This window comes from Aotus nancymaae, unplaced genomic scaffold, assembly GCF_030222135.1.
Source record: "Aotus nancymaae isolate 86718 unplaced genomic scaffold, 86718_ANA_hifiasm-v0.15.2.pri h1tg000106l, whole genome shotgun sequence".
Lineage (NCBI taxonomy): Eukaryota > Metazoa > Chordata > Mammalia > Primates > Aotidae > Aotus > Aotus nancymaae.
Window position 1 is genome coordinate 1,120,369 of NW_026988521.1, and position 13,975 is coordinate 1,134,343.

Consider the following 13,975-nt stretch of genomic DNA (forward strand, 5'->3'; position numbering starts at 1 on the left):
AATGTGCCTGCTGGACCTGAAAATGTTCACGGAATCAGCCGAGGGCAATGACCACGGAAAAAAGTGGCCCCAGGCTAAATTTTTTTTTTTTTTTTTTGAGACAGTGTTTCGCTCTGTTGCCCAGGCTGGAGTGCGGTGGCGTGATCTTGGCTCACTGCCCTCCCAGGTTCAAGCAATTCTGTTTCAGCCCCACAAAGCCAGGATTACAGGTGTCCACCAGAACGCCCAGCTAATTTTTGTATTTTTAGTAGAGACAGAGTTTCACCACATTGACCAGGCTGGTCTCGAACTCCTGTCCTCAGGTGATCCACCTGCCTTGGCTTCCCAAAGTGCTGGGATTACAGGCGTGAGCCACCGTGTCTGGACCCAGGCTAAATCTTGTAAACAGTAAAGCTGACAAAAGAATTCCTGGTTTCAGTTCTGCTCACACAGAAAGTCTTCTTGGGTGCCTGCAGTCACACTGGGGTGATTGAGTAAAGAAAATAGGTGTTCAGTTTCTTTTCTTTTTTTTGTTTTTTTTTGAGATGGAGTCTTGCTCTTGTTGCCCAGGGTGGAGTGCAATGGTGCGATCGCGGCTCACTGAAACCTTCACCTCCCTCCTGGGTTCATGCAATACTTTTGCCTCAGCCTTCCAAGTAGCTGGAATTACAGGCATGAGCCACCATGCCCAGCTAATTGTGTACTTTTAAGAGAAACAGGGTTTCTCCATGTTGGTCAGGCTGGTCTCGAACTCCCGACCTCAGGTGATCCATCCGCCTCTGCCTCCCAAAGTGCTGGGATTACAGGCGTGAGCAACCGGGCCCAGCCGAGTTTCTTATAATTGGAGAAGAAAGCTACACAGTGGGAAAGGAAGGAAGTAGAACAAAGGCTGAGGTTTTGCACTGAAACTAGAGACGCTGGGGCAAGTCACGGCTTTCAACACACACAGACCCAGAGCACAACTGTGCACATGTGCGCATGAGCGTGCTCCCGACTTCTGCGCACCAAGAGCAGCCGGGAACGGAGATCCAGGAGCCTCGGGCACAGCTCGCACCAGGGGCGAGTGGTTGATGGGAACCCCCAGCCCTCCAGGAGAAAAAGCCCTGATTTGAAGTATTTGCCGATTTCTTTGTATAAATAGTTCATCAACACCGGCCCCACATTTCTTTTTTTAATCTATAGAGATGAGGTCTTCTTATGTTGCCCAGGCTGGTCTCAAACTCCCGGCCACGGCTTCCTAAAGTGCTGGGATTACAGGGGTGAGCCTTCGCACCGAGCCCTGAGATGAGCTTTAAAGATGGAAATAGTTTAAATAGGTGTCTCACACCTGTAATCCCAGCACTTTGGGAGGCCAAGGAGGGTGGATCACTTGAGGTCAGGAGTTCAAGACCAGTCTGGCCAAAATGGTGAAACCCCTGTCTCTACTAAAAATATAAAATTTAGCTGGGTGTGGTGATGTGCGTCTGTAATCCTAGCTACTTGGGAGGCTGAGGCAGGAGATTGCTTGAATCCAAGAGGCGGAAGTTGAAGTGAGCAAAGACCGCACCACTGCACCCCAGCCTGGGCAACAGCAAGAGACTGTTTCAAAAAAAAAAAAAAAAGTGCAATTGATTAAATGAAAAATCAAAGTTAAAATGTGTTTACAGCGTATTGTCACTTTAAAGACTTAGGCCGCATGTGATACTAAGCTTGGTTTTTCATTCTTTCACCAGATACCAAACGTCCATGCTAGCTGGAGAGACCAGTTCCCACCTGCCGAGGGTCTACCCTCACGGAGAAGACGAACGCAAACTCATCAGGAAGAACTTCAGGCTTCACAGGCTAATTGGTTGCTAGGGGAGTGCCTTGCTGTTGTAGCAAAAGCAGCTTCCACAGCACACACACAAATGGATGTAGCTGTGTCAATAAAACTTTATTTACAAACACAGGCAGTGGGCCACACGTTGGAGTCACTGCTTTAATGCATCGACACCAACAAACAAAACCAAAACCAAAACAAATAGTATTTCACTTAGAAATCCTTCCACGCAATCCTGAGGACAACAGCCTGCACATGTGTGAATTCTTTCAAACCCACCTATTTTGGGATGCGACGTTGGCAATGCAGCCTCTGGAAATGGTGCGATCTGGCAGCTGTCCTGATAGCCGGGGTAGTGAGGCTCGGGGTGGCTGGCCCTGCATGGCGGCTGCACGCCGGCCTCTTGGACTGTTGGCGAGAAAAGCGACAAGGAGCATTGCGGTGGTTGTCTGCACAGCCGACTCTAAATATCTCGCTCTGTGGCTGTGCCATTCGATACACAGAGTAGCTTATGGCCGCTCGTGGCTACTGCCGAGCCCTGAAATGTGCTGAGCCTGAACTGCTGACATGATAGGACTGGTGACATATCAGGGGAAATAAAACATATTATGGAAATTAGTTCCAGCTATTTCCTTTATTTTTCTCAATGTGGCTACTAGAATATTTTCCAGCGGGCATCTGGCTAGGATGCATTTCTGTTGCACAACCCTGGTGAAAAGCAGGGGCCAGGCCAGGTGAGGTGACTCACGCCTGTTATCTCAGCACTTTGGGAGGCTAAGGCGGGTGGATCATGAGGTCAGGAGTGTGAGACCAGCCTGGCCAACATGGTGAAACCCCATCTCTACTAAAAATACAAAAATTAGCTGGGCATGGTGGAATGCATCTGTAATCCCACCTACGTGGGAGGTGGTGGCAGGAGAATTGATTGAACGCGGGAGGCAGAGGTTCAGTGAGCCGAGATTACGCCATTGCACTGCAGCCTGGGTTACAAAAGCAACACTCTGTCTCAAAAAACAAAAATAAACAGGAGCCAGCAGATAGAGAGTATTTTCAGCTTTGCCAGCTCTGGGGTTTGTCACAAGTAACCCACTCCCACACGCTGACCCCACTGACACTCCACGACCCACCGGATGTGGCTCACATGCTGTTCCCACAAAAAACGCCTGGTTCCAGACCCGACTCGAGGTGCCCAGGAGCCTACTGGCTTTGGAGATGTGATGTCACAGAAAAGGGGGCACTGAGGATGTGAGAATTGGGTGACATGATGTCACACACAAGGGTGCACTGAGGATGGTGAATTGCATGATGTCATGTCACAGTCAAGGGAGTACTGAGGATGGTGAATTGGGTGATGTGATGTCACAAACAAGGGTGCACTGAGGATGTGTGAACTGGGTGATATGATGTCACAGACAAGGGTGCACTGAGGATGGTGAATTGCACGATGTGATGACACAGACAAGGGTGCACTGAGGATGTGAGAATTGCATGATATGATGTCACAAACAAGGGTGCACTGAGGATGTGTGAACTGGGTGATGTGATGTCACAGACAAGGGTGCACCGAGGATGTGAGAATTGGACGACATGATGTCACAGACAAGGGTGCACTGAGGATGTGTGAACTGGGTGATGTGATGTCACAGACAAGGGTGAACTGAGGATGTATGAGCTGGGTGATATGATGTCACAAACAAGGGTGAACTGAGGAGGGTGAATGGCGCGATGTGATGTCACAGACAAGGGTGCACTGAGGATGTGTGAACTGGGTGATATGATGTCACAAACAAGGGTGCACTGAGGAGGGTGAATTGCGCGATGTGATGTCACAGAGAAGGGTGAACTGAGGATGGTGAATTGGGTGATGTGATGACACAGACAAGGGTGCACTGAGGATGTGTGAACTGGGTGATATGATGTCACAAACAAGGGTGCACTGAGGAGGGTGAATTGCGCGATGTGATGTCACAAAGAAGGGTGCACTGAGGATGTGTGAACTGGGTGATGTGATGTCACAGACAAGGGTGCACTGAGGATGTGTGAACTGGGTGATATGATGTCACAAACAAGGGTGCACTGAGGAGGGTGAATTGCGCGATGTGATGTCACAAAGAAGGGTGCACTGAGGATGTGTGAACTGGGTAATGTGATGTCACAGACAAGGGTGCACTGAGGATGTGTGAACTGGGTGATGTGATGTCACAGACAAGGGTGCACTGAGGATGTGAGAATTGCGTGACGTGATGTCACAGACAAGGGTGCACAGACGATGTGTGAACTGGGTGATATGATGTCACAAAAAAGGGTGCACGGGGGATGTGTGAACTGGGTGATGTGATGTCACAGACAAGGGTGAACTGAGGATGTGAGAACTGGGTGATATGTCAAAAACAAGGGTGCACTGAGGATGGTGAATTGCGCGATGTGATGTCTCAGACAAGGGTGCACTGAGGATGTGTGAACTGGGTGATGTGATGACACAGACAAGGGTGCACTGAGGATGTGTGAACTGGGTGATATGATGTCACAAACAAGGGTGCACTGAGGATGGTGAATTGCGCGATGTGATGTCTCAGACAAGGGTGCACTGAGGATGTGTGAACTGGGTGATGTAATGTCACAGACAAGGGTGCACTGAGGATGTGAGAATTGGGTGACATGATGTCACAGAAAAGGGTGCACTGACGATGTGTGAACTGGGTGATATGATGCCACAAACAAGGGTGCACTGAAGATGGTAAATTGCGCGATGTGATGTCACAGACAAGGGTGGACTGAGGATGTGTGAACTGGGTGATGTGATGTCGCAGACAAGGGTACACTGAGGATGGTGAATTGCGAGATGTGATATCACAGACAAACGTGCACTGAGGATGTGAGAATTGCGTGACGTGATGTCACAGATAAGGGTGCACTGAGGATGTCTGAATTGGGTGATATGATGTCACAAACAAGGGTGCACTGAGGATGTCTGAACTGGGTGATGTGATGTCACAGACAAGGGTGCACTGAGGATGTGTGAACTGGGTGACGTGATGTCAAAGACAAGGGTGCACTGAGGATGTGTGAACTGGGTGACGTCATGTCAAAGACAAGGGTGCACTGAGGATGTGTGAACTGGGTGACGTGATGTCAAAGACAAGGGTGCACTGATGATGTGTGAACTGGGTGATATGATGTCACAAACAAGGGTGCACTGAGGATGTGAGAATTGGGTGACGTGATGTCACAGACAAGGGTGCACTGAGGATGTGTGAACTCGGAGGTGTGATGTCACTGAGAAGGGCGCACTGACAATGTGTGAACTGGGTGACGTGATGTCACAGACAAGGGTGCACTGAGGATGTGTGAACTGGGTGATATGACGTCACAGACAAGGGTGCACTGCGGATGTGTGAACTGGGTGATGTGATGTCACACACAAGGGCACACTGCGGATGTGAGAATTGGGTGATGTGATGTCACAGACAAGGATGCACTGATGATGTGTGAGCTGGGTGATATGATGACACAAACAAGGGTGCACTGAGGATGGTGAATTGCGCGATGAGATGTCACAGACAAGGGTGCACTGAGGATGTGTGAACTGGGTGATATGATGTCACAGACAAGGGTGCACTGAGGAAGTGTGAACTAGGTGATGTTATGTCACAGACAAGGGTGCACTGAGGATGTGTTAACTGGGTGATGTGATGTCACAGACAAGGGTCCACTGACGATGTGTGAACTCGGTGATATGATGTCACAAACAAGGGTGCACTGAGGATGGTGAATTGCGCGATGTGGTGTCACAGACAAGGGTGCACTGAGGATGTGTGAACTGGGTGATATGACGTCACAGACAAGGGTGCACTGAGGATGTGAGAATTGGGTGATGTGATGTCACAGACAACGGTGCACTGAGGATGTGTGAACTGGGTGATGTGATGTCACAAACAAGGGTGTCCTGAGGATGGTGAACTGGGTGATATGATGTCACAGACAAGGGTGCACTGAGAATGTGAGAATTGGGTGATGTGATGTGACAGACAAGGGTGCACTGAGGATGTGAGAATTGGGTGATGTGATGTCACAGACAAGGGTGTACTGAGGATGTGAGAATTTGGTGACGTGATGTCACCGACAAGGGTGCACTGAGGATGTGAGAATTTGGTGATGTGATGTCACAGACAAGGGTGCACTGATGACGGTGAATTGCGCGATGTGATGTCACACACAAGGGTGCACTGAGGATGTGTGAACTGGGAGATGTGATGTCACAGACAAGGTTGCACTGAGGATGTGTGAACTCGGTAATATGATGTCACAGACAAGGGTGCACTGAGGATATGTGAACTGGGTGATATGATGTCACAAACAAGGGTGAACTGAGGATGGTGAATTGCGCGATGTGATGTCACACACAAAGGTGCACTGAGGATGTGAGAATTGGGTGACGTGATGTCACAGACAAGGGTGCACTGAGGACGTGTGAACTGGGTGATGTGATGTCACAGACAAGGGTGAACTGAGGATGTGTGAACTGGGTGATGTAATGTCACAGACAAGGGTGCACTGAGGATGTGAGAATTGGGTGATGTGATGTCACAGACAAGGGTGCACTGAGGATGTGTGAACTGGGTGATATGATGCCACAAACAAGGTTGCACTGAGGATGGTGAATTGCGTGATGTGATGTCACAGACAAGGGTGCACTGAGGATGTGTGAACTGGGTGATGTGATGTCACAGACAAGGGTGCACTGAGGATGTGTGAACTGGGTGATGTGCTGTCACAGACAAGGGTGCACTGAGGATGTGTTAACTGGGTGATATGATGTCACAAACAAGGGTGCACTGAGGATGGTGAATTGCGCAATGTGATGTCACAGACATGGGTGCACTGACGATGTGTGAACTGGGTGATATGATGTTACAGACAAGGGTGCACTGAGAATGTGAGAATTGGTTGATGTAATGTCACAGAAAAGGGTGCACTGAGGATGTGTGAACTGGGTGATATGATGTCACAAACAACGGTGCTCTGAGGATGGTGAATTGCGCGATGTGATGTCACAGACAAGGGTGCACTGAGGATGGTGAATTGCGCGATGTGATGTCACAGACAAAGGTGCACTGAGGATGTGAGAATTGGGTGACGTGATGTCGCAGACAAGGGTGCACTGAGGATGTGTGAACTGGGTGATATGATGTCACAGTCATGGGTGCACTGAGGATGGTGAATTGGATGATGTGATGTCACAGACAAGGGTGCACTGTGGATGTTGAACTGGGTGATGTGAGGTCACAGACAAAGGTGCACTGAGGATGTGTGACCTGGGTGATGTCATGTCACAGACAAGGGTGCACTGAGGATGTGTGAACTGGATGATATGATGTCACAAACAAGGGTGCACTGAGGATGGTGAATTGCGCAATGTGATGTCACAAACAAGGGTGCACTGACGATGTGTGAACTGGGTGATATGATGTCACAGACAAGGGTGCACTGAGGAGGTGAGAATTGGGTGATGTGATGTCACAGAAAAGGATGCACTGCGGATGTGTGAACTGGGTGATATGATGTCACAAACAACGGTGCACTGAGGATGGTGAATTGCGCGATGTGATGTCACAGACAAGGGTGCACTGAGGATAGTGAATTGCGCGATGTGATGTCACAGACAAAGGTGCACTGAGGATGTGAGAATTGGGTGGCGTGATGTCACAGACAAGGGTACACTGAGGATGTGTGAACTGGGTGATATGATGTCACAAACAACGGTGCACTGAGGATGGTGAATTGCGCGATGTGATGTCACAGACAAAGATGCACTGAGGATGTGAGAATTTGGTGACGTGATGTCGCAGACAAGGGTGAACTGAGGATGTGTGAACTGGGTGATATGATGTCACAGTCAAGGGTGTACTGAGGATGGTGAATTGGGTGATGTGATGTCACAGACAAGGGTGCACTGTGGATGTTGAATTGGGTGACGTGAGGTCACAGACAAGGGTGCACTGAGGATGTGTGAACTGGGTGATGTGATGTCACAGACAAGGGTGCACGGGGGATGTGTGAACTGGGTGATGTGATGTCACAGACAAGGGTGAACTGAGAATGTGAGAACTGGGTGATATTATGTCACAAACAAGGGTGCACTGAGGATGGTGAATTGCGAGATGTGATGTCACAGACAAGGGTGCACTGAGGATGTGTCAAAGGGGTGATGTGATGTCACAGACAAGGGTGCACTGAGGATGTGTGAACTGGGTGACGTGATGTCAAAGACAAGGTTGCACTGAGGATGTGTGAACTGGGAGACGTGATGTCACACACAAGGGCACACTGCGGATGTGAGAATTGGGTGATGTGATGTAACAGACAAGGAAGCACTGATGATGTGTGAACTGGGTGATATGATGTCACAAACAAGGGTGCACTGAGGATGGTGAATTGCATGATGTGATGTCACAGACAAGGGTGCACTGAGGATGTGAGAATTGGGTGACGTGATGTCACAGAGAAGGGTGAACTGAGGATGTGTGAACTGGGTGATGTGATGTCACAGACAAGGGTGCACTGAGGATGTGAGAATTTGGTGATGTGATGTCACAGACAAGGGTGCACTGAGGATGCGTGAACTGGGTGATATGATGTCACAAACAAGGGTGCACTGAGGATGGTGAATTGTGCGATGTGATGTCACAGACAAGGGTGCACTGAGGATGTGTGAACTGGGTGATGTGATGTCACAGACAAGGGTGAACTGAGGATGTGTGAACTGGGTAATGTGATGTCACAGACAAGGGTGCAGTGAGGATGTGAGAATTGGGTGATGTGATGTCACAGACAAGGGTGAACTGAGGATGTGTGAACTGGGTGATATGATGTCACAAACAAGGGTGCACTGAGGATGGTGAATTGCGCGATGTGATATCACAGACAACGGTACACTGACGATGTGTGCGCTGGGTGATGTGATGTCACAGACAAGGGTGCACTGAGGATGTGAGAATTGGGAGATTTGATGTCACTGACAAGGGTACACTGAGGATGTGTGAACTGGGTGATATGATGTCACAAACAAGGGTGCACTGAGGATGGTGAATTGTGCGACGTGATGTCACAGACAAGGGTGCACTGAGGATGTGTGAACTGGGTGATATGACGTCACAGACAAGGGTGCACTGAGGATGTGAGAATTGGGTGATGTGATGTGACAGACAATGGTGCACTGAGGAGGTGAGAATTGGGTGATGTGATGTCACAGACAAGGGTTCACTGAGGATGTGTGAACTGGGTGATATGATGTCACAGTCAAGGGTGCACTGAGGATGGTGAATTGGGTGATGTGATGTCACAGACAAGGGTGCACTGAGCATGTGTGAACTGGGTGATGTGATGTCACAGACAAGGGTGAACTGAGGATATGTGAACTGGGTGATGTGATGTCACAGACAAGGGTGCACGGGGGATGTGTGAACTGGGTGATGTGATGTCACAGACAAGGGTGAACTGAGGATGTGAGAACTGGGTGTTATGTCAAAAACAAGGGTGCACTGAGGATGGTGAATTGCGCGATGTGATGTCACAGACAAGGGTGCACTGAGGATGTGTGAACTGGGTGATGTGATGTCACAGACAAGGGTGCACTGAGGATGTGTGAACTGGGTGATGTGATGTCACAGACAAGGGTGCACTGAGGATGTGAGAATTGGGTGACATCATGTCACAGACAAGGGTGCACTGACGATGTGTGAACTGTGTGATATGATGCCACAAACAAGGGTGCACTGAAGATGTTAAATTGAGCGATGTGATGTCACAGACAAGGGTGGACTGAGGATGTGTGAACTGGGTGATGTGATATCACAGACAAGGGTACACTGAGGATGGTGAATTGCGCGATGTGATATCACAGAAAAGGGTGCACTGAGGATGTGTGAACTGGGTGATATGATGTCACAGTCAAGGGTGCGCTGAGGATGGTGAATTGGGTGATGTGATTTCACAGACAAGGGTGCACTGTGGATGTTGAATTGGGTGATGTGAGGTCACAGACAAGGGTGCACGTGGGATGTGTGAACTGGGTGATGTGATGTCACAGACAAGGGTGAACTGAGGATGTGAGAACTGGGTGATATTATGTCACAAACAAGGGTGCACTGAGGATGGTGAATTGCGCAATGTGATGTCACAGACAAGGGTGCACTGAGGATGTGTCAAATGGGTGATGTGATGTCACAGACAAGGGTGCTCTGAAGATGTGTGACTGGGTGACGTGATGTCAAAGACAAGGTTGCACTGAGGATGTGTGAACAGAGTGATGTGAGGTCACACACAAGGGCACACTGCGGATGTGAGAATTGGGTGATGTGATGTAACAGACAAGGATGCACTGATGATGTGTGAACTGGGTGATATGATGTCACAAACAAGGGTGCACTGAGGATGGTGAATTGCATGATGTGATGTCACAGACAAGGGTGCACTGAGGATGTGTGAAGTGGGTGACGTGAAGTCACAGACGAGGGTGCACTGAGGATGTGTGAAAGGGGTGATCTGATGTCACAGACTAGGGTGCACTGAGGATGTGTGAACTGGGTGATGTGATGTCACAGACAAGGTGCACTGAGGATGTGACAATTGGGTGATGTGATGTCACAGACAAGGGTGAACTGAGGATGTGTGAACTGGGTGATATGATGTCACAAACAAGGGTGCACTGAGGATGGTGAATTGCGCGATGTGGTGTCACAGACAAGGGTGCACTGAGGATGTGTGAACTGGGTGATATGACGTCACAGACAAGGGTGCACTGAGGATGTGAGAATTGGGTGATGTGATGTCACACACAAGGGTGCACTGAGGATGTGTGAACTGGGTGATGTGATGTCACAAACAAGGGTGCCCTGAGGATGGTGAACTGGGTGATATGATGTCACAGACAAGGGTGCACTGAGAATGTCTGAATATGGTGACGTGATGTCACCGACAAGGGTGCACTGAGGATGTGAGAATTTGGTGATGTGATGTCACAGACAAGGGTGCACTGAGGACGGTGAATTGCGCGATGTGATGTCACACACAAGGGTGCACTGAGGATGTGTGAACTGGGTGATGTGATGTCACAGACAAGGTTGCACTGAGGATGTGTGAACTCGGTAATATGATGTCACAGACAAGGGTGCATTGAGGATGGTGAATTGCGCGATGTGATGTCACAGAGAAGGGTACACTGAGGATGTGTGAACTGGGTGATATGATGTCACAAACAAGGGTGAACTGAGGATGGTGAATTGCGCGATGTGATGTCACACACAAAGGTGCACTGAGGATGTGAGAATTGGGTGACGTGATGTCACAGACAAGGGTGCACTGAGGACGTGTGAACTGGGTGATGTGATGTCAGAGACAAGGGTGAACTGAGGATGTGTCAACTGGGTGATGTAATGTCACAGACAAGGGTGCACTGAGGATGTGAGAATTGGGTGATGTGATGTCACAGACAAGGGTGCACTGAGGATGTGAGAATTGGGTGATGTGATGTCATAGACAAGGGTGCACTGAGGATGGTGAATTGCGCGATGTGATGTCACAGACAAGGCTGCACTGAGGATGGTGAATTGCGCGATGTGATGTCACAGACAAAGGTGCACTGAGGATGTGAGAATTGGGTGACGTGATGTCGTAGACAAGGGTGCACTGAGGATGTGTGAACTGGGTGATATGATGTCACAGTCAAGGGTGCACTGAGGATGGTGAATTGGATGATGTGATGTCACAGACAAGGGTGCACTGTGGATGTTGAACTGGGTGATGTGAGGTCACAGACAAAGGTGCACTGAGGATGTGTGAACTGGGTGATATGATGTCACAAACAAGGGTGCACTGAGGATGGTGAATTGCGCAATGTGATGTCACAAACAAGGGTGCACTGACGATGTGTGAACTGGGTGATATGATGTCACAGACAAGGGTGCACTGAGGAGGTGAGAATTGGGTGATGTGATGTCACAGAAAAGGGTGCACTGCGGATGTGTGAACTGGGTGATATGATGTCACAAACAACGGTGCACTGAGGATGGTGAATTGTGCGATGTGATGTCACAGACAAGGGTGCACTGAGGATAGTGAATTGCGCGATGTGATGTCACAGGCAAAGATGCACTGAGGATGTGAGAATTGGGTGACGTGATGTCGCAGACAAGGGTGCACTGAGGATGTGTGAACTGGGTGATATGATGTCACAGTCAAGGGTGCACTGAGGATGGTGAATTGGGTGATGTGATGTCACAGACAAGGGTGCACTGTGGATGTTGAATTGGGTGATGTGAGGTCACAGACAAGGGTGCACTGAGGATGTGTGAACTGGGTGATGTGATGTCACAGACAAGGGTGCACGGGGGATGTGTGAACTGGGTGATGTGATGTCACAGACAAGGGTGAACTGAGGATGTGAGAACTGGGTGATATTATGTCACAAACAAGGGAGCACTGAGGATTGTGAATTGCGAGATGTGATGTCACAGACAAGGGTGCACTGAGGATGTGTCAACTGGGTGATGTGATGTCACAGACAAGGGTGCACTGAGGATGTGTGAACTGGGTGACGTGATGTCAAAGACAAGGTTGCACTGAGGATGTGTGAACTGGGTGACGTGATGTCACACACAAGGGCACACTGCGGATGTGAGAATTGGGTGATGTGATGTAACAGACAAGGAAGCACTGATGATGTGTGAACTGGGTGATATGATGTCACAAACAAGGGTGCACTGAGGATGGTGAATTGCATGATGTGATGTCACAGACAAGGGTGCACTGAGGATGTGAGAATTGGGTGACGTGATGTCACAGAGAAGGGTGAACTGAGGATGTGTGAACTCGGTGACGTGATGTCACAGACAATGGTGCACTGAGGATGTGAGAATTTGGTGATGTGATGACACAGACAAGGGTGCACTGAGGATGCGTGAACTGGGTGATATCATGTCACAAACAAGGGTGCACTCAGGATGGTGAATTGCGCGACGTGATGTCACAGACAAGGGTGCACTGAGGATGTGAGAATTGGGTGATGTGATGTCACAGAAAAGGGTGAACTGAGGATGTGTGAACTGGGTGATATGATGTCACAAACAAGGGTGCACTGAGGATGGTGAATTGCGTGATGTGATATCACAGACAACGGTACTCTGACGATGTGTGCACTGGGTGATGTGATGTCACAGACAAGGGTGCAGTGAGGATGTGAGAATTGGGTTATTTGATGTCACAAACAAGGGTGCACTGAGGATGGTGAATTGCATGATGTGATGTCACAGACAAGGGTGCACTGAGGATGTGTGAACTGGGTGATATGACGTCACAGACAAGGGTGCACTGAGGATGTGTGAACTGGGTGACGTGAAGTCACAGAAAAGGGTGCACTGAGGATGTGTGAAAGGGGTGATCTGATATCACAGACTAGGGTGCACTGAGGATGTGTGAACTGGGTAATGTGATGTCACAGACAAGGTGCACTGAGGATGTGACAATTGGGTGATGTGATGTCACAGACAAGGGTGAACGGAGGATGTGTGAACTGGGTGATATGATGTCACAAACAAGGGTGCACTGAGGAGGGTGAATTGCGTGATGTGATATCACAGACAACGGTACACTAACGATGTGTGCACTGGGTGATACGATGTCACAGACAAGGGTGCACTGAGGATGTGAGAATTGGGTGATGTGATGTCACAGACAAGGGTGCACTGAGGATGTGTGAACTGGGTGATATGATGTCACAAACAAGGGTGCACTGAGGATGGTGAATTCTGCGATGTGATGTCACAGACAAGGGTGCACTGAGGATGTGTGAACTGGGTGATATGATGTCACAGACAAGGGTGCACTGAGGATGTGAGAATTGGGTGATGTGATGTCACAGACAAGGGTGCACTGAGGATGTGTGAACTGGGTGATGTTATGTCACAAACAAGGGTGCCCTGTGGATGGTGAATTGCGCGATGTGATATCACAGACAAGGGTGCATTGAGGATGTGTGAACTGGGTGATGTGATGTCACAGTCAAGGGTGCACTGAGGATGGTGAATTGGGTGATGTGATGTCACAGACAAGGGTGCACTGAGGATGTTGAATTGGGTGATGTCAGGTCACAGACAAGGGTGCATTGAGGATGTCTGAACTGGGTGATGTGATGTCACAGAC

At 49.2% G+C, this 13,975-nt stretch overlaps 1 protein-coding gene across 3 annotated transcripts in view; it reads right to left on the reverse strand.

The window, feature by feature from the left end:
* The window catches only part of DEAF1 (DEAF1 transcription factor), a 69,297-nt gene that overhangs the window by 22,191 nt on the left and 33,131 nt on the right, over nucleotides 1–13,975 (reverse strand). For all 3 annotated transcript variants that reach the window (XM_064370300.1, XM_064370302.1, XM_064370301.1), the window contains one exon: nucleotides 2,057–2,185. In XM_064370300.1, coding sequence (XP_064226370.1) covers nucleotides 2,057–2,185 — 129 coding nt within the window. The remainder of the gene's footprint in view (nucleotides 1–2,056; nucleotides 2,186–13,975) is intronic.